The following is a 25,853-nucleotide window of genomic DNA, read 5'->3' on the forward strand; positions in this document are numbered from 1 at the left end:
CAGCTGTCTGTCAGTCTGTCTATTATGATAAACAAGTTACAGCTGTCTGTCAGTCTATTAGGACAGTCACATATAGACAACGGACGTCCTCCCTCTGGAACTGAGCAGTGGAGCTCTTCTACATCACATTCGCCACTTGGACTCCAAGACTATATTCAAACGTTTTCTGAAAACATATCTGTTCACTTAGTACTATCCCTGAATTACTATCCTAAACTTTTTGCAATATTGTCTTGTCATGTGAACCATTATGTAACTGCCACATGTCTACACTGTTTACAGTCTCTGTATACCTTCATGCTTTCATCTACTGCATTACGTTCTATTGTACTTTATGTTGTCTATACAACCTACTTTGGTTGTGATACATATACATCGGATTATTGTTAATGGGCGTAAAACAACTATAACATAAATCACTTTAATTTAGGAATTATCACTTACGGAAGTTGGCGTGTCTACTAGAAAAAAAGGAAAAAATTATCTCATGAAACAGCAGACTAACGAATAGAATGTGCAAATGAGGAAAACAATATCATATAGTAACATACGGCAACGACCATTCTCTCTCACACAAAACGCCCGAATCAAAGAAGAAAACGGAACAGTTTTTATTCCTCTTATTTTTTTTATTTATTTTTTTTCATCTTTCTTTGTCACCAACAATCATTATTTTGCCCAACATGGCAAACCCAAAGTAGTCATAGACTGCGGATGAAGATAGTATGTTTTGTCAGGTGAAAACTTATCTGAGCTATACTCCCCTCTTTCAGCCTTTTTCAAAAGCCTTGAGCGAAGCTGGAAGAGAGGAAAAAAGTATGTCAGGGGCTAGACACATTGTAAGGGCGTATCTTTCGACTCAGAAACTTTCCACACTTCGTTCAGCCTGTTGCCTACAGTTCGGAATGAGTCAGATACTTTCCCAGCCACCTTTCACTCATCTCAACCATCCTGTCTCCCGGACTCCAGTTAGTATGCAACTGGTCAACAAAGGTAAACAAAACTACTGCTGTTCCTACAAGAGAAAGAAGAGAGATAGACGCAATCTGGGGCGAGTCCAGCATAGAGAAACTTTGTTGCAGGTGACAGGTCGCGCACAACCTTCTCTCCTTGATGAATGATCTGTCACGTGGGAGACAGGCCTGCGGAGGACAACAGAAAATGAGAGCAGCCATGCAGGTAAGTCGCTGTCTACTCTTCTTCTGTAAAGTGTTACAGTAGGGAGCGGGGACAGAAGGGAGTAGAATGACAACTTTTTTGTGTAATTCAGAGAATAGAAAACACGTATATTTAAAAGTATTACTCAATGTATAACGTTTGAAAATAGAAGGTACACATGAACTTATTTTGTTGGGATAATTAAAAGGTGTTTTCACGATGCACCTGGCGGTGAAGTCGTTGCTGTTCGTATCTCAGAGAGAGAGATCAGGTAGGTGGCAATACAAAACTGGATTAACCCGAAACGACCTTTTTACATCCGCTGAGTATCGTGTGGCTAGGATGTCAGTTGTAAACTGTTGTTGATTTTAATATGAATCATGCTTACTGTCAGGAAATGTAAAGTAAAAAAGGAACTTGTTGCGACTTATTGCTAGTTTAATGTAAACAAAAGCTTCAGCAATTGGTCAGAGGATGTGGTATAAAATAGTTCAGTAATTCTGTTTTCAAGAAGAGTAAATTTCTATTGATAAAAGAGATGATTAGTTCAAACTGGAATCAAATCGATGAATAGGGGTATCTAACGGACGATACACCAATTAGTATTTTGTTTAAAAATCCATTTGTTTTTCTTAATTTACCAAACTCGTTTCTGCTTCATTCTCCTGTGAACACCTAATTACATGACCTGTTTGTACATCCATACTTCCCAAAATTACATAAGCGAAGTTTGTTTTTAAATCTTGCTTTTGTTTTTTTTTAAATCCTTAAAACCTTTAGGACCTTAGCAGTCTTTTGTATTAACGGCTCGAAATACGCAGTTACACCACGAACTTGGTATACTGGACTGCTGGCAGACGATTTTTCCAGTTTACTACTAAAACGAGGCAGGTGTGTACAAAGCTTCCGGTTTAGTCACATTTATTGTTTAGGCTCGCCGAGACTTATCGAGTTGTAAATAAAAGAGCGCTTTTCCTCAGTGAACTGCGCAGGAAAAATGAAAGGGACGAGAATCAGCTTAATGTACCAGGATATTCCTCTTCCCTTCCGACGGCTCCTCTGCCTCCCTCGCCCTCCCACCAAATCCTTCACACGTCACATTTTGCTATTTTTAGATTGCTGATGAAACGTCTTCCTTGACTTATAAGAGCTGCGTTTAATCGCAGTAACGTTTCTGGGAGATATTTTCAGTTTGTGATTCATCATGCCAGTTTAGAACAAAGACGTCACAGCCTTCTATTTCTTGGAACAAATAGTTTTCGCATTTATTGTGATTCTTTTTGCTGGTTAACAAAATCAGAACCGTGTGACGATCTTGCAGAAAGACATTAGAGCGAACCTTATACCACGAACTTGTGTTGCTTGTACCGTCCCCTGATTGTCACTGAGAGACAGAAGGAACTGCAGCATTGTTGTGATCTTGAAAAATTAGAGCCAGATGACAAAGAAGAGGAAGTTAACAATATCAAAACAGATGTATTTCATGATGGCGGAGAGACACCTTAAAAATGACAGGCAGCAAGGTCTGATGAACAAGTAAATGATCCTCACAGTGGACGTTAACAACGGTCAGCGAAAGGTCTGAAAATCCGAGGAATCACCCTCACAGTGGACCCCAATCTCTCATTATAATACTTTTTGTCAAAAATAGGAGGAGCGGCTAAGGGACGACTGCTGCTGCTGATGATGATGATCATGATCATGATGATGAATTACAAAAGACTTTGGCTGATGACCTCTCAGCCTTTGTGCTGTGTCGGTTTTTCTGGGGCCGATTTTGCAGAGTAGACCCCAAAGACAAGATCTTCGGTACACATTTAGTTTTCATGATAAGTCTACTGTCTACATTTCGTTAGAATAGTTTATGATACCAGGAGCTTGATTGCATGTTTGGTCAAAATTTGTTCCGAATATGACATATGGGTCGGAGCGGGGGAGGGGGAGTTGAAACAAAGTGGGAGGAGCAAGGTATAGGTACGTGTGTATCAGCTGTTGTGAAAAAAGAACTCCATGACAGTGATGTTTGCGTTTGCTGTTGTAAGTCACTGGCGAGGGAGATGTATATGATCTTTTAGCGCAAAGTTCAAACAGCCCGACCCATCCATCCATCCAACCACCCACTTCCTCCTCTACAGCACTACTGGATCAAACTCGGTCAGGACCTGTTAGCTCAGATGCCAACAGACTCAGTCCACTGTACAGTCAGGAGGTGACCTCTCCTCCACGTGTCACGTGTTTGGGGTTGTGGGGTAGTTCTGACGTCACGAATCCTTTCAGTACACTTCTATCAGAGTTACTGTTTAGTGCTTACCTTTTCTGGTACTTCTGTTCCAGATTTCATTTGGATTAAACGATTTACCTAAGTCGTTTTTGTTGACAATTCACAGTTTATTAAAGCAATCATTACTCTCTCCTTCATTCCCTGTTTTTAAAGGTATCATTGTTCCCTCCTTTCACTTGACCCGAGCATCATGCCTCAGTACACTGGATGAGAACGACTGCTATACACGGAGGTAAGTTATTTTTTTAATGTCTCCTTTCATTTAGCAACACTGACTTAGAGCCGTTAGTCAGCTCAATCAACAACACCTAATTAAAGCGATAAGCCAGGTACATTAGAATGGTTTAATTCTTGGTATTAAACATTCAAAGAGACCGTTTTCTGTAGTTCTTAACATTTGTTCCACAGGCAGCTAAGATCCCAAAAGCAATTCTTGATATGGTAACTGTGTGTCCATACCGATGATGTTGGGTCTCAATAGGACGTTTATCTAACGGTCATCACAAGATTTAAATCCGTTATAAGAGTGGAGTTTAGAATCAGCATTGAGGTTAATTAAAATGTTCAAACACTCTATTTTCGCTTGATTGAAGTATGTGGGCACTCCCTACCCCCTGCTGAGGCGAGGTAATTTTCTTGAGTGCTAAATTTGTCTTTTTTCTTGCAGACAGTATCCGGGTCGCACAGTACGCTGAAAATGATCGCGTGTTATAAGCTTTTTTTCGTCGTTTCCCTCTTCGCTGCTGTCGTTCAGCTTCGGCCAGCTAATGAAGGTAACTTGTTTATTCCGTTGTTGCATAAGAGCTATTCTGCAATTATTCTTCATCATCATTAGTAACAGCACTATCGTCGTCGTATTCTTCTTTTAATCATCAATCTTTTTTCCTTGATTGGTCGTACGGACACCTGACGATATACACACCAATCCACGTCATGCTTATCGGCTCTGTCATTCTCTATTTACACAGTACTTTTATTTATCCCCATCACCATCATTATCTTTCATGATTATTAACAATCATCAGTACCTAAATTCGCACACGAGCGCACGGACGCACACATATATATTTATATACAAGTGTGTATGCAATGTATGAATAATTTTATTGTAGCAAAGGTAAAAGGCAGCGTTTTGCAAACGATTCGTCACTGAAATAAGAACTTCTTGATGTTTGCGCCGCTGTTGTCAGTGCCTGGCGAGATCCTCCAGGGCAAAATTTCAATTGTGTTCAACTAAGCAGAGTTCACAACTAATTCCTCTGTTCCGTTAAGGACAACTCCTCCGTGTGACGTATTTATGTGAAGACTGCGTGATTTCCTAGTCGTATGCCAATGAGACTGCTTTCGTGATTGACTCAGGTCAGCCTTAACGACACAAATCTTAAAAAGCAGCTTTGAGCAAAGTTCAGAGGAGTTTTGCATATACATTGTAGAACAGTTCTACACAAATGTTATAGAACTGTTCTACACAAATGTTATGGAGAAGTTTTTCACAACAATCATACTTTGTAACGCTATTCAAGAAGTTAATTTGTCGTCATACAGTGTAACGCTGCTCAAGACGTTAATTTGTCGTCATACAGTGTAACGCTACTCAAGACGTCAATTTGTCGTCATACAGTAACGCTACTCAAGACGTCAATTTGTCGTCATACTGTGTAACGCTACTCAAGACGTCAATTTGTCGTCATACTGTGTAACGCTATTCAAGACGTCAATTTGTCGTCATACTGTGTAACGCTACTCCAGACGCTGTGCAAGATGTCAAAGGAGACTAGCATACACGACAATACAAAAGGTGTCGCGTTGTGTCGTTAAGAGAGAAGCGTACAAAGTGAAAGGTAGAGTCATCGAGTTTTCTCTTTTGTCAGACTTGACCAACGGATGAAAGCTTAGTACGGTTTTTCATCACCCCAGCCCACCCCACCCACCCCAAGTCTCAGACTTCATCGTTGTTCCTTTTCTTTCTTTAGCCATCTGGATGTCGTAGTGTCGCTAAGGCTGTTTCATGTTTGTTTGCTTGTTTGTTTGCTTGTTTGTTTGTTGCTGAACTGGTTTAGTTCTACTCCACCAGTACCAACGAACGCTGGCGAGATTAAAAGCAAACAAGATGAACACGATGTTCACACGTCACGTGGTTTGAAATTGAAACGGGCCGATGAGATTTACAGCGGATTGTCACTTCAGTTTTTATTGCGAACTGTCGCCTCAGAAACCCTTCATGTAAAATATGTTTATGTACAGAACCAGTTCGTCAACATTCTGCGTTGTCAGGACACGTGAGACACGTAGTAGTAGGACGAGACTTCACCTTAACTCCGACAGACTACTGTGAGAAGCCTGCAATGATTATCGATGGCTCCCCTCACCACAACTCTCCTTTCTTCCTCCCATCCTCCTCCTCCTCCTCCTCCTCCTTTACGGGTAATCATTTCCTCCTTCCTTCATCTCACTACCAACCACCTCATTCCTCGTCATACTCTTCAGTATCAGTATCTGCTCTTTCTTCTCATCATTAATTCGTCTTTTTTCACTCTCTTGTCCTTCCTCCGCCTTCCTACCTGTCTCCTCCTTTCCTCTTCCATTCATCCTCTATCATTCTTCTGTCATCCCCTCCGTCAATCCATATACTCTCCTCTATCCTCTTTTCTCTTTCATTCTTTTTCCATCTTCCTCTGTAATCCCCCTCCATCCTTCTCCGTCTTCCTCTATAGTCCTTCATCCTTCCCTATCGTCCTCTATCATTCTTCTCCATCCTCTATAATTCTCTGTTGCCCCCCTCTCTCATCTCCTCCTCCATCATCTATCTTCCTTCCTTTCCCCCCTCCACATTCTCCCTACCTTCTCTTTTCTCATTTCTCTCCTCCTCGTCGTCATCACGCCCATCATCTTTATCATCGTCTGTTCCTTCCTCGTCACCATATTCTTTTCTTCGTCTCCTACTCTTGATCACACTTTTTACTCACGTAGAACAAACACAACAAGAGCAATGCAAACACGTGCTGTCATAGACGCATCCTTGTGCATGTTTTGAAGAGACAATAAATTAGACAGCTCGTCAATCACCCTTGACCTCTGCTGGCGTCACGCTTGGACGCGGTGTTCCATTCCTGGTTGGTGCTACATCAAGTGCCATTAGGTATTGCCTGGCTGTCAGCTGTGGCCACCTGATCTGAGCAAAATATGAGCGTTTTTTATGGTGGGGTAGTACAGTGAGAGTGGGAAGCAGCTATGCAGGATTGTTCCCCATGACCCCTAGATTCCCTTGCCCATAAAACAACAATATTAGTGGCGCTAGCAGCGGAGGGGAATATCGATGTTAAGTACCCCTTTGACGTAGAAAAGCGTTACAGTTTGTACTGGTGACATAGCAAAATAGTTTCCGTTGTGCCAGGTATTCATAAAAAGCAATGTTAATATATTTTATGACGTCAGAAGTGTACATCTATTTGTGTGAGTAGTTTGGAAAACATCCGATGTTAGTTGTTTGTGTTTGTGACGTGTAAGAAAAAAAAATTATGTAGAGCTTGTTAGTGTTGGGGAATAAGAATGGGATTGGGGAGGGAGAGAGAGTCTCTTATTTTTACTTATCTATTCCTGCACGAGCTGTTCCACCACACGGTTTGAATATGGCGATTTACTTTATTCCAGTCACCTCTGCTGGCCCCACCGAAGCGACTACCCCAACTACCGCCGCCACCACCACCACCACTACTACCGCCACCACTACCATCACCACCACCACCAAGTCATCAACAACAGCGCTCGACGATGACAATAATAGCAGCAGCAACGACACCAGTTTCGAACTGGGTGGGGACTCGTCGCAAGACACCAACTCTAGCGACGTGGACAGCACCAGGTGGCCATCGTCGTCTGCTCTGCCAACCACGTCGTCCCTGGCAACGCCAACCACGTCGTCCCTGGCAACGCCAACCACGTCGTCCCTGGTAACGCCAACCACGTCGTCCCTGGCAACGCCAGCCACGTCATCGCCAAAAACGCCAGGCTCTCAAATGGTTACGCCGACATCTCACATCATCGATACCCCGTCACTAGACGATCCTCCCGAGGAAACAACCGTTAAAACGTCAGACCCAACTTCATCAACTCTGCTTAATTCCTCAGGTTCAGCCTCGACGCACCCTCCTGCCCTCACCGACACTGTAGCTACATCATCAACCCCCCTTAATACATCACAGCCTGCCTCGACCCAACCTCTTGTGGTCGTTGGGACCGAAAGTACGTCGACAACTCTCGTTACTGCGTCAGACCCTGCCACTACCCAGCCTCCTGCGGTCTCCCTGACATCAACTGCTGTGCATAGTTCGACGAGTTCGACGAGTTCAACGGATAGTTCAACGGATAGTTCGACGGACAGTTCAGAGGACAGCGAGGAGGTGACGGAAGAAAGTCAGACAGTGGGGACGTCCACCAGACCTTCTGTCTCCCCCAAGGATGACGACGATTTCGACAAACCAGACGACGACATAGACGACCAGTCAAAGGAGGATAAAGATGATGATGATGATGAGGAGGAGGATTTATCATCCGAAGCGAACGCCACAACCACCACAGCACGGATGACGACGCCAGACTCACATGAAGACTGGAACAGCTGGGAGGAAATACAGAAAATGAGTGAGTCCATCAACTCAGGGGCCTGATCAAGTAAAATTTTATTTTTCCGTTATTTTTAACAGGGAGATAAGCCATTACAGAATTTACCACTTACATAGTTACTAACAAAAGGGAAATGAAAAAAAGAAATAAATGAAACAAAAGAAGAAAACAAAAAACAAGTAATTACGCTAACAAACAAGTAATCAAACCAATATACAAGTAACCAAGCCAAGAAGCAAGTAATCAAACTATCAAAAACCAAAACAACCTATAAAAAGTAATCAAGACTACAAAAAAAAGACCAAATTTGCAACTAAGTTTTAAGAAAATAATAAGACGACCAACAGGTAAAATAATCATGACAGAAAACAAAAAATAACAAAGTAATGAAGCCAACAAACAAAACCAAAACAACAAACAACAAACTAGGAACTAATCAAAACAACAGACAAAAGTAACAAAAAAGCAGGCAGCCGAGTAATCTTGACAGAAAACAAAAGACAAACAAGTAATCAAGCCATCAAAGAAACAGCAACAAACAAGCGATCAAGTCAACAAATACAAAGCAACAGATCAGTAAACAAATAATCCTGCCTACAAACAAAACCAACAAAATTATCTTCTTACTTCAGAAGCTAATTAAAAAAACAGAAGTGTTAGCAAACGAGAAAAACAAAAAGAAGAAAATGGCTGAGTGCGCTCATAAATGTATTCCCTCAAGCACTTGCGCGAGAAACACTCACACTCACTCACTCCTTCTCTCTCTCTCACATTAATAATCACTTTGGTCTACCTCATCACTCACACTCAACAATGCACACTCATCTACAGGGGCACCTTATAAAAAACAACATCCAAATCTGGCCACATCTTGAGGAACGGAAAGAGACTTGATATTTATCTCTGTAATGTCAGCTTCCTCTCAGAAAGATATATTATAGTGACACGTGACCCTGAAGTCGTAACAATTCGCCGACATTTGCCGAGAACTGTCTTGTCGCTCACCCACTCATCCAGTCACCCAGCCACCCTTTCAACCTTTCAGCCTCATAACCTGCGAGGTACAGACCAACCTAAAGTGGTTTAGGGGGACAAGTCTTCTCTAGAGAAAGCAGCTAAGTCACGTGATGTGACTGGCCCATGTGTCGTAGCTGTAAGCTAGCTAGTCAGCCAGTTACCTAGTTAGTACATCTACGGGTGTTATGTAGTAAGTTTTATCAACCGTTCTCTATTTAACTATCTTGCGGTTCTATTCAGTCGAATAAACGATGGTCAAAGACTACTCCAATTTTCGCAAATAAAAGGACTGTGCAGATGACTTCTTTTCTTGCACGGTCTTTTTTCTCGGCGAGTAGGTTAAATAACAGGAACAAATTGAATGAAATATTTCAGACGGTCGAATCGATGTTTCAGCACCTGTTTATATTAATAAATAAATGTCGGCTGAGCCGTGACAGGTTGTACGACAAGCTTACAACGACATCGACATCGTGTTGAAATATGAAATTGTTTACTTCACATACCGCTACCATCTTATTGACTTCTGTAATAGCTTGCAAACAAACAGGTTATTTTGACATCTTGTTGTCTCCTGTAACAGTTTACTGACTTATAGACTACTTCCACATGTTGTTGCCTCTTATAGCAGTTTATTAACATATAGACTGCGTCAACACCTTGTTGGTTCCTGTAGCAGCTTACTAGCATACAGGCTATTGTGACATCTTGTTGACTCCTGTAACAGCTTACTAACATACAGGCTATTGTGACATCTTGTTGACTGCTGTAACATGTTCTTTAATATCTTGTTGACTCCTGTAGCAGCTTACTAACATACAGGCTATTTTGACATCTTGTTGACTGCTGTAACATGTTCTTTAATATCTTGCTGACTCCTGTAGCAGCTTCCAAACATATACCTGCTTGGATATCCGCTGTCAAGGATGACAAACAAGCTTACTATGTAATGTTTGTTTATAATAGTACAAAATAACCACAGAAACACAGCAACACAAGTAGACAGAATTAACATATCAATAAATCCCTGTTCGTCCTAGCATACTCATAGTAAAAGGTAGAAGCTTTACGTGAGGAGGGACATTTTGAGAGCAAAGTGTGAAAGTTTCTGGATTTTATTCATGACCAAGTCGTGAAACACAGGTATTACATGATTACTTCAAACCGCCAATAGTTACCAATAAGTACTTGCACCTTGTTTAATACCTACTAACAAGATATAGGGGAGTAAATAGACTTTCTGAACATCCTTACAGAACAAGTGAGCAAAATGCCGGAATACCAGATAATCCTAATATTTAAAGTATTCACAAGTCTTTGTTCAGGGTGCGTTCGATGTTCCTTTTCAGACATTTCTATCGTCTCGTTCCGGAAAGTGGAGTCAGCAACCGTCGGAGACCAGGACCTCATCATGGAGTGCAACTTTACCTCTGAATCGGTAGATGGAATCCGGATCACTTGGATACGCCATGGCATGCCGATCCACTCAAGGTCTCACAGTCGATTCCGCATCACTGTGAAAAAGTATGGCGACCAGGAGATGCTGTACACACAGCTCCGCATCACCCATGCATGCATGTCCGACACAGGTAAGGTGACATTTATACTTTCTTTATACTGAACTTGCTGAATAGAAGTTAAGAGAACCCAGAATTATGGATGCACCTGTGGTTTGTAAGTTCCAAGTTGTAGTAACACTTCATGTATACCTCTGTTGTCCAGGACCGTACGCTTGTTTTGCGTTTAGAGGATTCAAAAATGCATATCAGGCTTTCAACCTCGTCGTGTATGACATCGCCAAACTGGCCATCTACCCCCCGGTCCTGAGCTTGCGATCCCGCCATCACAAGGTCGTCTTCTGGTGCAAAGTCACCAACCCTGACGATGTGCTGCAGTCCAGTGACTTCAAGTGGCAGGTGAACGGAATAACGCCCACCAGAGGTAGGTCACGGGAATACAGATGTTGTTGTTTGTTGGTGGTGGTTGTTGTTGATGGTTGCTGTTGTTGGTTGTTGTTTGCTGTTTGTTCTTGTTTATTGTTGTTGTTTGTTGTTGTTGGTTGCTGTTGTTGGTTGTTGTTGTTGATGAGGAGGCACAACCAGTAACTGAGAAGTATAAAAAATATGAACATTTTTTTTTACAAATTATTTACCTTCCTTTAAGTCGAGAGCTAAAAAAAAATGACAGCTTTAATAACTTGAACTTTTTGTAGTTTACAAACGTCAAGAAGATGAAGATTTGTTGCCGGAACATTTTTTTCCAAACGTGTTCAAAATATTTAATTTGCTTTAGGGAGAAATCTCAAAATAAAATTTTTTCCCGCCCATACAACAAAGAGTTAAATTCAGTTTTATTAGTTTGTTGGCATGTTTGTCTTGTTTGTGCATTCTTTCAGGTTTTTCTCGGCACCGTGGAGTAAAAGAGAGCAATGGAACTATCGAATTTTTCCCGCAGGAGATGTCTGGCAACTGCACCTGTTCTGTGGGCAAGTCCCACACCACGGCCTATTACTACGTCATTACAACAGGTGAAGGGGCAGAGGGCGTAAGGTCAACCATCTAATACCGGCCCCTGTGTTCCCTGTAATTCTTTGTACCTTTGTGTGATGGATGTATTGTAGTACTTTCTGCACCGACTTGCCATGATTTAACAAACAGTTTAGTCGTAAAATTTTGTTTTTGTGGCGAAGGTGCAAGAAAAAAAAAAGTCCAGGGCGACCGCATGTTTCATATTATTTCTTCTTCTTATCATTTTCTAAATTTAATTTTTTAACATTTTTCGTGAGTAGTTTATTAGAGCATTTTCTCTACTACCTTGCTGAAGGCGGGGTGATTAATGAAAAGGTAAAAAATTATCTGTCATTCATTGATGAAGTGATCGCGGCTTCTAACATTGAGATCCTTCAAGGGTTGTAGTTATAAAGGGCAGGTAAGTATTTACCCTGTGGCAACATGGGGACCTCAAGGACAAGCATCTTGTTTTGAAGATTATAAAGCAGTTTCTATGCCCCGCCTGGCTCCGCAGTTATGTACGTGAATCATAATGTAATAGTAACAATAAGAATAATCAGAATTATTCAATTTCAAAAGCGCATTTACCGTAAATGTGAAGTGAGCTCATTGTATATTTATTTAATTATTTGTTTATAGGTATGATAACTTGTCCAGAGGAGATCGACAAGTACGGTATCGTTTGGCCCTTGATACCTGCTGGACGACAAGCTATTGCCTACTGTCCCAGAGATCACACAGGTAGGTGACATGCTGCCCCCACCCTCATATTTCTCTGAATTGCACCCAATCGTGTCCAATGTGTAAATGTTTTCTAGTTTTTTGTTTGTCTTTTTTTAAGAAAGAACTCGTGGATTATTTTAATTTCTAAATATCACTTCTGAAGGTCTCAGCCAATAGGACAGCATCAAGCATATGCTAATGAGGTCTTGCCCAATCAGCGAGTCTACATTTTTCACATCGCGAGACATATGGTCTTCTTAAAAACCCTTAAAACAGCGATGTTTGAGGTCTAGCGAACAGAGCAGTTTCTTTTTTTCTCTCAGATGAAGAAAATCCATATCTTCCAGCGAGTTAAATCCAATCATTGGAAAATAATTTTTTTCGCGCTTTCACCATGGAGCTAATGAATAACTTCTGTGATGTCTTATTTCTGACCTGTCTAAGACACAACCATAACTGTCAGCCGTAACGGTAATACCTCGCTTCCATCAGTAACTTTCAGCTGTAACTGTTACATCCAGGTAACTCGGTATAAAGGTAATGCATCTCTTAAGAGAAGTAACTGTCAGCCTTAACACCAATGCCTCATTTCCGACAGGTCTCGCCACACGGAAGTGTGGGTCTGATGGCCAGTGGGCTGAGCCTGCCAACCTGCTGGACTGTGTGCTCGACTCGCTTCAAAATATCGACTCTCAGGTAGGTAGTCATTTGTCTTGTTAACACAAGAGCGAAAAGATGGTGTTGGCAAGGAAAAAAATAGTGAAATTCTCAGATGGACTGTGGTTTAAATGGAACCCAACTTTTAAAAAAATCTAGTAAAGTTAAATCTCCCAGTCTAGAGAGGACAATGGCCTGACTTGTCTGCCAACAGGTTCAGTACTGGTTTGTCTGTCCACAGGTACAGGACATTGTTGATGGGACGGCAAATGTTACCGTAGGAACCGTGCTTGAAGGACTCCTGACGATTGCCTGCAACGGCTCAGAGTGCGAGCAGCTGGACGGGGCGGGCAACCTGGACAAGACCGTGGACATCCTGGAGAAGGTTTCAGCCATCGAGGACGCTGAAGTCACGCAAAACGATGCAGAAGTTGGTGGACCTATTGTTAGCTAGCCTTAGGCTTACAATCATTAAATTATTTTAGACATTTTACTTTTATGTTTTATAGTATTCAAAGCATATTGTTGACAGATGTGATCACTTATTTTAAACTCAGTGTACCTGCAGTATTGTCATTATTAACAGCATCACTACTACATACATTTATGTTGACTGAGAGATAGACAAACATTTTCTCTGAACAGTCGCAGTATGATTCTGTTGAGACAGACGATGTTTAGCTTCTGGATGTAAGTGGATGGAAGTCTATGAAAGGAGTGTACAAGTCTCTTGTAACATTACAGAGAAATGTCACGTGATTAGGGTGTGGGGGAAAATGGCGCATCCTTCGCGGATAAACAAGACGATTAATCTTGATCTGTTGTCACTCGCTAACTGAAATAAACTCTACAAGATTTCCGCTTAGCTCTGGACAGACAGGCTGTACGCCGTGACAGAACAGCACAAAAACACATTTGAGTCATTTCTCTTCTGGTCCCGGCCATCTTGCTGCTCCCCTCTCAATAAGCGCAGGTTAACTAAGTGTAGTAAGTACAGGAAATACCTAAGGGAGTACCTTTGAGGCAAAGAGGTTACAGGTTACAACCCACCCTTGCCCCACCCACCAACAATCCCCAAAATTCGACTACGTCACTTATAAAGACTACCATTGGCTAGTCTTGACGCATGCGCAAGATGAAGTATTTACACACTTACCTGCGCATTAAGTTGCCTGCGGCTATTTTTTCAAAATACAAACTGTTTATCGCGGGGCTGCTGAACCACACAAACTGCTTTGTCCTTCTTTGTCATCCCAACGGACGAGCTTGCGAACACTCATACACACACGCACACACGGATTCAGACTGACACACGCTGATCTTGCAAACGTTCGCTCAGAGCTACATTTAGCAAGATGATCCCTAGAGGCTGTTGTCTTCATTGTTTGTCATAGTTCTCATAAATATATTTCCTCTTTGGAGGACTAGATTAAAAATAAATCCATTTTATTTGCTTATTCCATCAACGTCGTTAATAAAGGATTGTCATCGTCATTGCCTTCAGGTCTTTTCGTCGGTGCTGGACGCGTTGCTGGATAAAAGGACAGGACAGGAGTGGAACCGCGTCACGCAGCGGGTAAACGACACAATACAACTTTATTAGTCCACAAGGGCAATTAGTGCTTATATGCTAGCAATATATAGATAAATACTTGCATAATGTGCATGTTTACTACAATAAATAAGTCTCATATATATATATACACATACACCAGCAGCAGGAGATACAGATACAGGTCACCTCAGGCTAACAAAATATATACGCAAATGTATCCTCACAAACAAAGACTTTATATGCTGTATCAGTTCTAATTTAAGATTCAGGCAAGAATCTCAATGCCTGTGTTTCTCTGTTTGTTTGTCAAGGACAACAGAAAGCCAACGCGGCTCTTGCGGACCGTGAGGAGAATTGGACGGTCGGCTGGCCGGCACCTCACCAGCAACTCCAGCTTGCCCATTCGAAAGAACAACGTCGGTAAGAACGTCACGTGTGTGGTACATGGAACTGAACTGCTGCAGCAGCTCTGGTGTGGGTGAAGCTATACCGAGGATGTTCAGTATTGCTTGTTCGCTGCTGAAGCAGTTTGGTGTGGACGATTAACTGAGGATGCTGAATTATTGCTTTTTCTACCAGTTCTGCGGCAGCTCTGTGGTGGGGGTTGAAGCTATACCGAGGGTGTTCAAGCATGGGTTTTTTTGCTGTGGAATTCAAGCATGCCTTTTATCTCGTTCTCATTTCATTTTAGACTGAATTTTCAATATTTGTTCACTTGGGCACACAATTCTCGGCCACCTATGCCTGTTGTATGAAAGAGAGAGAATTTTTTTTGTCCTTTGAGGCAATGCAAACATATCGGTCCAGTCAGCAAAATTCTCTCAAAACATATCCCCACGTTCTTGAAAGGTGACGTTCTCTTTCTTTTCAGACATCTTAGTATCCCGCGTGTCCTTCCGGGACCTGGTGTTTCCCGAATACAGCCCCGCGCGGACAAGCTGGATGTTCCTGCACGCAGACAGCTTAGAAAATATCGCAGGTAAGAAGCTATAACCCACTGACCTGCGATGGGGACCGTGACAATATTTTCTTTTGTTTACCCATATTAAGTTGTCATTTTCTAACCTGAAATCAAGATTCTTAAGTAGCTTGTGACTAGATTTTGTTGAAGCTGCTATAACCTAATGACATATGGAAACAATTTTAAGTGTGAACGTCGCGTGTTCGATTCTGTATGGATCTTAAATTTATTTATTTTGTATATCTTTGGATTGTAAACTTTTCTGTTCTCTCTCTCTCTCACACACACAGACATACAGAGCTTTAACTTATTACCTCAAAAAGTGCAACAAGTCTTAGGTTTTTTCTTCTTGTTCCTATTCGCCCCCAGTGGAGAATAGGGCCGCAACCACACCCCGCCATCGGACCCGGAGTCTTAGGTTTGGGTTAGGAATTTTATGATGAAGGGTTCTGTCTCGTTTTCTTAACTCTTTACCTAATATAGTAATTTATCTTGTTCATATGTCTAAGTTCTCCCCTTATACCCTCCTTAAGCTTGGCATTTTCTGTTCCAGAGAACATTGGTCCTGAAGAGAATTCCTCAGTAACGAAGGAAGTGCTCTACGTTGCAGCTTGTTATAAAACTATCGCATCTCTTCTGCCTAACAACTCGGCTGAGGCCTGGTTAGGGTTTGTAGACAGCTTTTCGCATCTTTGTAATCCTCACATGCCCGCGTTGATAAGACCATCATGAGTTGTACTCAGCTTGTCCTATTGCATGGGCGTGAATCATCGTAATTTTCCAGTGTTATTTTCTGTTTTGATGAGATGTAAATAAACTAAAACTAAGGCGGCAATGCACTTCAAGAACCTTTCACACTGAAAGCATATCACAAGTTGTTATTTGTTTTACAGTACAGTCTGCAAACCGTTGCAAAATTGCAGAGGGGGTGCATGAATATTTACATCACCGTCTCTGATCATAGACTTTTCTAGTGGACAAACACTACCAAGCTCTCTTTCTCTCTTCTTTTTCCACTGACAATCGCTTACTTGCTCACAACTTAACGCATTTAATGTTTCTTGTCTTGTCGTTTGTTTCTATGTACAGGCAAAGCATAAACAGCTCATGGACGATCAACTCTGAGGTTCTTTCTTTGTCGTTTGGAATCGACCATCCTTCCGTTAACCTGCTTCGGCCACTCATTCTGCACTTTAAAAACACCGATGTAGGCATCATCATCATCATCATCATCACCATCACCCATCCCACCAACAACCCTTCTCCATCCATCATCAATCATCCCTCATCCACCAATCATCAATCGCATGTATCATCCATCCATCATCAACCATCCATCAATAATCAATCAGTCACCACCACCATCATCATCACTATTATTTAGAAGAACGACATGGACAGTCGAAGAAAAGGAAAACTAACTGGTACAGATCATCGTTACAAATATAATTTTAAAAAAATGAATATTAGACGGTTAAAAGGTTGCAACTGCCTGCATATACAGACTTCATAAAGGAAGTTAGAGGATCACAAGGCTAAGGTAAAAAATATCTTAACTAAGAAAACATGTATAAGCATGCTGTTAGAGATATTTCAGTCAGACAACAAACAAGAAAAATAAGGTAAGGGAAAAAAACGAAACAAAATAAAGAGAGAGCAATAAACAAATGGAGACAAAATTCTAGATAAAAGGGCAATTTAAAGACCTAGCGAGGTGCAAATTTTCTCTGACGATTATCAAAGCTCAGTACTCGATACTATTACCCCAAATCTGGGTGAACATGTCCCTTCTCTTTAGTTGAGATAAACTAACTCTTTTAAAAAAGAGACCGAAGCGAGTCATGCCCGTTACAACGATGTCACTGTTTCTCCACAGGTTAACCGCTCGAGCCCAGTGTGCAGTTTCTGGGACTTCGATGCAGAGAAGTAAGCATCCAAGCTGGCCTGCAATTAGTAGAGTGCATACCTTTTCACTGGCTTCTGAAATATCATTAAATGCTATCTTGATTTGCTTTTTCATTGTCCTCAGATACACCTTAGAAGTTTTTCGCTTTGAGCTTGTTTTGAAACCACTAAGATTTGGAGAAACTGATGTTTTTGTGGTCGCTCTGTAGTAAAGCAAGATTAAAGGCCTTGTTGATAAGTTGTCTTTGTTTGGTTCCCGCCTCCCTCTCTCTCTCTCTCGTCGCCCCTTCTATCTAAACTACCACCCCTGTCCAGCCCCGAGTCAATCGTCAGTTTGACGCTTGTTGATAGACGTGTCTTTGTCTCGTGCAGCAACGAGGGCGCGTGGTCAAACGCTGGCTGTGAGCTTGACGAAAAGGCGAGCAACTCGACAGACACGGTGTGCCGCTGTCACCACCTGACCAACTTCGCTGTCCTAATGAGTCCTTACCGCTCGGTGAGTCAACTTACTCAGCCTAGTTATACTGACGAGAACTGAGATGTGACAGCTGATGTGACAGGATATACTGACAGAAACTAGCGTGACAAGAAATGTTGATGTGAGAAGATAAACTGCTATTTGTCCCTCGTGCAGAGTTCCCATGACGACATCGCCCTCAGTATCATCACCTACATCGGCTGCGGGCTCTCTGTCCTCGGCTGTCTCGTCACACTCATCGTCTACCTAAGACTCTGGAGGTGAGCGATTGCGGGGCCGCTGGGGTGTTAGTTACTTCCCTTGTCTCCCCTCCACCCTGCACTGTCAGCTCTAAACATCATGGGCTGTGGTGCAATCCATTCATGTAAAATACATTTTTTCATCCGCACAGGACGAGCGTGTGAAGCTCAGAAAGTGTTGATTGTACAAAACCGAGTCGAGTTCAATCTAAACATTTTAAAAGCAAATAGTATTTTTTCAAACTATTTGAGCAGTCTGATTCTCTTGTCGTAATTGTATTAAGGGGAATTACAATATAGCAAGATGGCTTTGGCAAGAGACCTTTGTGACGTGTCGATCACGTGTCAGCTGTTTGGTTGCTTCAGGTACCTCAAGTCCACGCGCGCGCACTTGTTGATGCAGTTGTGTGCTGTGCTGATTGTCTTCTACATCATCTTCCTGGCTGGCATCGAAAGGACGTCAGACGTTGTGAGTAGCTGGTCCATTTTGCGTCCGCGAAATTGTTCTTTTTTTCCAAGACGAATATAGTACTTGGGCTTTCAGGAAATTAAAAAAAAAGAATAAATAAAATAAAACCTAACAAATTGTTATCCATCGCCATCGAGGGCGAAGAACCAATATTTTGTTCTCTCCAGGTTTATCTTAAAATGCTGAGACGTTTACTTTATGAGCCCCTTCGATTTCTCGAGATACGTGACGTCACGCTTGTACACAGACACGCCTAATTAACATATGGTCCCTGCTCTCCCATTAGCTAAAGCCCTCACAACCTAGCATATCCTGGCATCTGTGTTGTTGACTTTTTGATGGTTGATTATCTTTTCCATAAATGCTGAAAGCAAATCTTTTATCCTCGAGTAATGTCCCTTCCCCTGTCCCTGACCAGGTGGCGTGCAAGGCGGTGGCGTTGGTGCTGCACTTCCTGCTGCTCGTGGCCTTCTTCCAGATGCTGGCCCTTGGCGTGGAGATCGCGGTCACCGTTACATACGTCTTCTCCGCCACCCGCTCAAAGCTCTGCTACCTTATCCTCCTCGCCTGGGGTATGTCGCCTTGTGTGTGTGTATACTCTGTATGTTTACATCTATACCTGCTCATCTGTATGCAAACATATGATAGTTTTCGTGTGTTTTTGTCTTTGTATTTATTTCACGCACTCACTCGTTTGTTCTTTTTTCTGACAGGATTCCCTCTGGCCATCGTCATTGCTGTCACATGAACCGGCAGTGTAAGCCAGTTTATTGCGTTATCTGTGTGTGTGGTGTGGTGTGATCTGTGTGTGTTGTGGTGTGTGCGTGTGTGTGTGTGTGTGTGTGTGTGTGTGTGTGTGTGTGTGTGTGTGTGTGTGTGTGTGTGTGTGTGTTGTGTGTTGTGTGTTGTGTGTGTGTGTGTGTGTGTGTGTGTGTGTGTGTGTGTGTGGTGTGTGTGTGTGTGTGTGTGTGTGTGTGTGTGTGTGTGTGTGTGTGTGTGTGTGTGTGTGTGTTGTGTGTGTGTGTGTGTGTGTGTGTGTGTGTGTGTGTGTGTGTGTGTGTGTGTGTGGTGTGTGTGTGTGTGTGTGTGTGTGTGTGTGTGTGTGTGTGTGTGTGTGTGTGTGTGTGTGTGTGTGTGTTGTGTGTGTGTGTGTGTGTGTGTGTGTGTGTGTGTGGGTGTGTGTGTGTGTGTGTGTGTGTGTGTGTGTGTGTGTGTGTGTGTGTGTGTGTGTGTGTGTGTGTGGTGTGGTGTGTGTGTGTGTTGTGTGTGTGTGTGTGTGTGTGTGTGTGTGTGTGTGTGTGTGTGTGTGTTGTGTGTGTGTGTGTGTGTGTGTGTGTGTGTGTGTGTGTGTGTGTGTGTGTGTGTGTGTGTGTGTGTGTGGTGTGTGTGTGTGTGTGTGTGTGTGGTGTGTGTGTGTGTGTGTTGTGTGTTTGTGGTGTGTGTGTGTGGTGTGTGTGTGTGTGTGTGTGTGTGTGTTGTGTGTGTGTGTGTGTGTGTGTGTTGTGTGTGTGTGTGTGTGTGTGTGTGTGTGTGTGTGTGGTGTGTGTGTGTGTGATTGTGTGTGTGTGTGTGTGTGTGTGTGTGTGTGTGGTGTGTGTGTGTGTGTGTGTGTGTGTGTGTGTGTGTGTGTGTGTGTTGTGTGTGTGTGTGTGTGTGTGGGTGTGTGTGTGGTGTGTGTGGTGTTGAGTGAGAGAGAGCGAGAGGGAGAGAGAAAAGTATGTCGGCGCATGAACATACAGCAATGTAATGTAGCGCTATCCTCCAGAACAAGTAGCAGCTAAAGATAACATCCTCCAGAGCCTGTATATTGTATAAACTAAATATTGTCTTTCTCCAGATGCTGGTTGTCGCTGGAGAGCGGCCTCCTTTTTGCGTTCGTTGGACCTGCCCTACTGGTGATCTTGGTAAGTGTAGCTCTGCTTTGGTAAGCTCAGCTGGTGAGTTTGGGTAATTTGATCGAGTTTTGGTAAGTTTAACGGGATGATTGCGGTACATTCACTGAGGACTGCAGTAGGTTGAGAGTGGAGTAAGTTTGTGATTTGGGTAGATATTAGTTGTTGAGGGTGGTGTGCTCGTGTGTCTGCAGTACGTTTAACCCTTAATACAGTACGTTTATGAAGGTGTATGTTTAACTGGTGATAGTAATATAGTTGACCGGTGAGAGTAGTATGTTTGCTTTTGCACAGGACGCTACATTTCTCTAATAGTTTATTTGCAACTTGTGTATTTTTTTGTAACAGACAAACTCCGTGGTTCTGGTGATTGTACTACGAGCCGTATATTCGACGGCTGTCATGACTACCAAGACTAAGCAAGAAAAACTTAAGTATGACAAAAGATTTCTTTCTTCTTTTTGCTTCATGAATGCTGACCGCTTTATTTGTATATTCGACAGTCAGGCAGATGCAAAAACATACTTGATATGTAGAGAAATAGTAATATTTATAAATAATAATAAATCAAATGTCGCCTTGATGATGATGACCCTACAGACCTTTGAGAACTGAGTACCCATCCTTCAGGGCTGCAGCGTTCTGTTTGTCCCGGTTATTTCAGGGCCGGAGTGCGGAACATTTGTGTGCTGCTGCCGAGCATGGGGCTGACATGGGTCTTCGGCACCTTGGCTGTCAACGAGAGGACAGTGGTCTTTGAGTATATCTTTGCTGTCTGCAACTGCCTGCAGGTGTGCTACTGGCCGTCCACATCGCCCCGCCCCAACAACCCACTCCTCCCAATAACTTCCATTCCATCTTTTAATCACTTTTCTACTTTCCTAAAGGGATATTAAATGAGGACCATTGCTTCCCACTGGATTAAAAAGACAGATTACGATCACAGAGTCCCCATCACACCACCTCTTGCTTCTCGATCGCATATGGCTGATGACTTATTTCAGCATCCCATAATTCCTGGCGGTGTTATTCCCCGCACATAACCTTTTGCTCGAGATGTGTTCCTTATATTATTATGGTTTTGTTCTGAGACAGATTGCGTACACAATCGTATCTTCAAGTCTCTTCCTAAACATGACACCTAATGTTCGTCTACCGTGAGACATTTATATAAACAGTTTGTTTCATGGGAAAACGTCCGAGCAGCTCTCGCTCTTTCCGTTAAATTCGGATTCAAAAAGTATACGTCTTGAGAATAATTATCACTAAGTGCTTCTAAAGACTAATTATCACAATAAGCATTACAAAGTGACTATAGTTGTTCGGTGCTGCATTGACATAATGAACTTTTCTGTCTGTTGCAGGGAGTCTTTATTTTTGTCTTTTACTGCTTTCTGAATTCGTCCGTAAGTATGGTTGATATCTCTTGATATCTGTTTCTCTCTCTCTCTCTTGATCTCCTTTCTCCCTCTCTCTAGATGTTCTTTTCTATCTCTCTGTCTCTCTCTCTCGATATCCTTTTCCCTCTCTTTCTGTGACTTTTGATGTACTGCTCTCTTTTTTCTTTTTCTTTCTCTGCATCTGCCCTTTTAGTTTTTTTTTCTTGTCGTCGTCGTCACTGTGTTATTGACTTTCATCTTTTCGTGCTATTATTGTTCCCTAGGTGCGCGAGGGAGTCCAGAGGCTTCGTCAGCGTCACGAGGTGTCCAAGAACGTGTACTCCGACGAAGCGAAACCCCACCGAGCAGTTGTGAGTGGTTCATTTTAGTTTGTTTCTTAAGTAAAAAAAAGACAGACATACACCGACGCACGCAACAAACACACAGTGGCCTATGAGATGGAGTAATTGTAGCTAGAAGCTGCTTCCAGCGTGCACAGGTCTGGTAATAAAATGGGTCTAATAGGTAGAAGGCGGTTTTGCTTTTGTTTTCTGCTCATTGGGTTGCATGCAGAATGCATATTTGAAAAACCAAAATGAGTTCACACACTATGCACGAACTTGTATTACTGGACTACTGGCTGACGATTTTTTTCCAGTTAACTATTAAAACGAGGCAGGTGTGTACAAAGCTTCCTGTTTAGTCACATTCATTGTTTAGGCTCGCCAAGAATAACAGCGGAGAACTTCGCAAGAGACTTTGCATTGGTCTCGGCAGACAGACAGCAGTCCACCTACACACGTCCGTGTACTGTGTGTATGTGTGCGATGTGTGTGTCATTTGTGCAGTGTATCAAGGTTCATATATAAAATGATCAACTCTGGATAGAAAACAATCGCTTTCCCTCTCTGCGTACACATATTTTTTACTTTTATATATTTTTTTTCCCTCACTTTCTTCCAGAAAAGTCTCTTCGGCTTCCGTGCATCAAACAACTGCTCAGGTGTGTACTATATCAAAGAATGTTCAAATAGGCAGTAGGTTTTTAGAAAAGCGTACGATTTATAGTTTAGAATGTTTTCTAACGGTATACAAGAGTGCAAAATTATTTTCAAATAGCCGAGCCGAGTTCAGTACAGGATATAGCAGCGCTCTCTCCACTTCCATTCTCGAGATACACGCTCAGATATCACTCTGCGCAAAGAAGGGTCAAAAACACTGAAAACAGAACTGTGCAGAACTGTTGTCATGGCTACAGCCAATGAGAGATCCGGTGTGTCTGGTTGGGATGTCGATAGTGTCACCTCTTTTATGTGCTGTAGAGAGTGTTGCTTACATGCTTCCATGTAGAAAATGGAGGGTCGGGTGGTATTCATCGTGAGTTGAACTCAGTGAATTGAACAAGGTTGCACTATCGTAGGCTTTTAGAAGTTTAGACCCTGCAACATGACAGGCTAGCAAATCGTCTCGAATTTATTTGTTTATAGGGTGGGAATAGTTGGTGGGCGGGTACTTAAAGGTTGACTTGTTGGTTGGATTGTTGGTTTATTTCCTCTTCTGTAGAACACGTGAGTCAGATTCGGACAACAGCAAAAAGTCTACACTGAACCTCAGCTCCTCGGTCCCGGGCGAGTCGTCTGACACTACGAGCGACACGAACATCAAGCTGGAATTTCCACCAGGCGGCTTCCGGTACAGGGATAGCTGGTCTGGCCAGGTACTCGCTTTGCCCTCGTGAACACAATTTAACGTCTGAAATGTAAGAATGCGTGTGGGTTGCGTGCATGACTGAGTGAGGAAAGATGTTCACGGCGAGAACCTCTCCAGGTGATGAGTTTGTATCTGAGATGCGAACAGGCTTATTTACAAACATGTGTGTTGCAGTTGTGTGTGTGTGTTAAACAGAGAGAAGGAATGTGATTTCATAAGAAGAATGACCGTGCTATATTGCAAGAGAATGTATTAGGTGACAGGACACCTGCAAGAATAAGAGGTTTTATGGAATTTATGTTATTGCCAAGAAAATATTATCACACTGTAGAATGCACTCTTTTCAAATTATAGTATGGTACGTTCATCCTTTAATCATACCACGTTCATTCTTCCATTCACAGCACGATCATTCTTCCAGTTATAGTTGTTTGGTTGGCTAGTTGGTTAATTGAATGGCGAGAAAGTGCTTCCACCTAGAGGTGATATCGCACTGGGGAGAGAGGGAAGGGGAAAAACCGGAGTATCGAGAAAACCCTCAAAGGCTCGGCGAATAGGTGTCACACTCCAGTTATAGTGGTGTCATTGGTCCATTCATAGCATCCGTATCCAATCAGTAGTCAATCTTCAGGCCTTGCCTCTCAGTTTGTAAGATGCCTGGACTAAAAATCTAACCTCTGTCCTCAGTCGTATCCTGTGCCATATAGTGGCCAGTCTTCCGAGTGTCCAGTCAGACCCAATGACTACGATGCCAGTGCTGCAGACTACAGGGAGACAACAGACAAAAGAAAGGTCGGCAAAGTTTCTTATGACGGTGTTCGTCGTCACAGCGACATTAACAACTACAGCCACCGGCAAAACAGAGCACGTAACGTGAAGTATACAAGCGAGAGAAGAGCAGACAGCAGGCTCGAGAGGAAATGATGAAGAAAGTGACAGTTATGGAGATAAGAACAACAAGTCATAGTTGGAGACAGGAACATGAGAGGTCAAAGAGAGAGTGAGAATGCGTTTGTGTGTGTGTGCTTATGTAGAATGTTTCGCGGAATGAACGATCATTAACCTTTTAACGAACCCTTTATATGGTTGATCATGAACAGATTTCTATAGGTCTCAGTTTCTCTCTAATGCTTCCAAACAGATTTGAGATGCTGAGACATTGTTGTGTGTTACTGCCGAGAGGAGAATAAAGACTTATTATCTTACTTATTTTATTGGACAAAATAATAAGCATTCAACATTGTAGTACTACTTTAAGAGTTATTACTTGCGACAGTGAGACGTCGAAACACTAAAAAGCATCATGACAAACTGTTTTCACACAGAGAATAAACCTTTTTTGAGTCTAAGAGGTTTATCTCGCTGTTTTGTATCGATGACTCGGCATGCGGCCGTCTAGTGGAGCGTGGGAATACTAAAACTGTCTAAAACAGTCTTGAGAAGCGGATAATGGTAATGCGTCTTACTGCTTCGTGAAAATCAAGACATCTCTAGCTGCAACATACATGTACAGCAAGTCTTCCATACATATCTCCAAGCCAGGAACGACCCAGCTTGCTTGTGACACTGAAGTTTTGCTCTGTTAGTGATCTAACGAGCAACTACACTGGAAACATCTGTATTTTTTAAAGACATCGAGTTTGTTTTGAGCCAGCACGCGGTGGTAAAATAGACATCATGTGTACATTGCCATCTACACTTTCATTTGAACTTGTAGAAAGAACCATTTATAGTTTATATGATCTGTGAAAGGACTGGCACTGTGCAGTGTTTCACTGTCATGTCTATGATCTAAGCAAATTTATACAACGCCAAGTTAGTAGTACTTTATGTTAGGGAGGAAAGTTACAGATCAGAAAGTTAATATTTAGCTCTTTAAACTTGAATTCATCAATAAAACACAATATCCTTAAATATACACTACCGTTGATCTATCAGTTATTGGCTGATGATACTTCCAGATCTACTTTTACGTCTGCAAATCAATGTCAGCAAACGATCCCACTGTAGAATGATCATTGTTACCATGGATACCAATTTACAATGTGTTTATTTATTGATTTGACTATTTGTTTACGAAAGCACGTTCTGTGATGATGACTTTACTATTACGTCATAGATTATATACGATTATGATATGTAAAACTTACATTTGACCTTTGTTGCCCATTAAATTTTTTGTAAAACTCGGTTCTAAAAAGCTTACTGAAGCAAATTATTACTGCATTTAGAGTTTATGGAAGATTATAAGCAAATAAATACTCTCATCTTTAATATTTGTGAAAGTTTTATTTCT

At 42.1% G+C, this 25,853-nt stretch overlaps 1 protein-coding gene across 1 annotated transcript; it reads left to right on the forward strand.

Annotated features, from left to right (window-relative positions):
- Positions 1-534: 534 nt before the first annotated feature.
- Positions 535-25,831, forward strand: LOC112566991. Its single transcript, XM_025243423.1, has 30 exons — positions 535-1,179; positions 3,593-3,671; positions 4,107-4,212; positions 7,091-8,080; positions 10,429-10,668; positions 10,802-11,020; positions 11,475-11,606; positions 12,229-12,330; positions 12,911-13,008; positions 13,211-13,399; positions 14,474-14,545; positions 14,836-14,944; positions 15,396-15,503; positions 16,039-16,153; positions 16,575-16,692; positions 17,362-17,411; positions 17,763-17,886; positions 18,025-18,128; positions 18,474-18,576; positions 18,995-19,148; positions 19,290-19,315; positions 20,342-20,346; positions 20,414-20,480; positions 20,817-20,902; positions 21,133-21,259; positions 21,833-21,874; positions 22,132-22,218; positions 22,811-22,850; positions 23,411-23,564; positions 24,245-25,831. The coding sequence occupies exons 3-29, from the start codon at positions 4,137-4,139 to the stop codon at positions 23,452-23,454; spliced, it is 3,627 nt and encodes a 1,208-aa protein (XP_025099208.1). The 5' UTR covers positions 535-1,179; positions 3,593-3,671; positions 4,107-4,136; the 3' UTR covers positions 23,455-23,564; positions 24,245-25,831.
- Positions 25,832-25,853: the final 22 nt, after the last annotated feature.

The sequence above is a fragment of the Pomacea canaliculata genome, linkage group LG6 (genome assembly GCF_003073045.1).
Source record: "Pomacea canaliculata isolate SZHN2017 linkage group LG6, ASM307304v1, whole genome shotgun sequence".
NCBI lineage: Eukaryota > Metazoa > Mollusca > Gastropoda > Architaenioglossa > Ampullariidae > Pomacea > Pomacea canaliculata.

What these genes read in the sequence shown, in the direction of transcription:
- LOC112566991 (XM_025243423.1), top strand. Translation starts at nt 4,137, where the DNA reads ATGATCGCGTGTTATAAGCTTTTTTTCGTCGTTTCCCTCTTCGCTGCT. An exon ending in TTCAAAATATCGACTCTCAG is followed by an intron (nt 13,009 to 13,210) that starts GTAGGTAGTCAT and finishes GTCTGTCCACAG; the next exon opens with GTACAGGACATTGTTGATGG. An exon ending in GTCTACCTAAGACTCTGGAG is followed by an intron (nt 18,129 to 18,473) that starts GTGAGCGATTGC and finishes TGGTTGCTTCAG; the next exon opens with GTACCTCAAGTCCACGCGCG.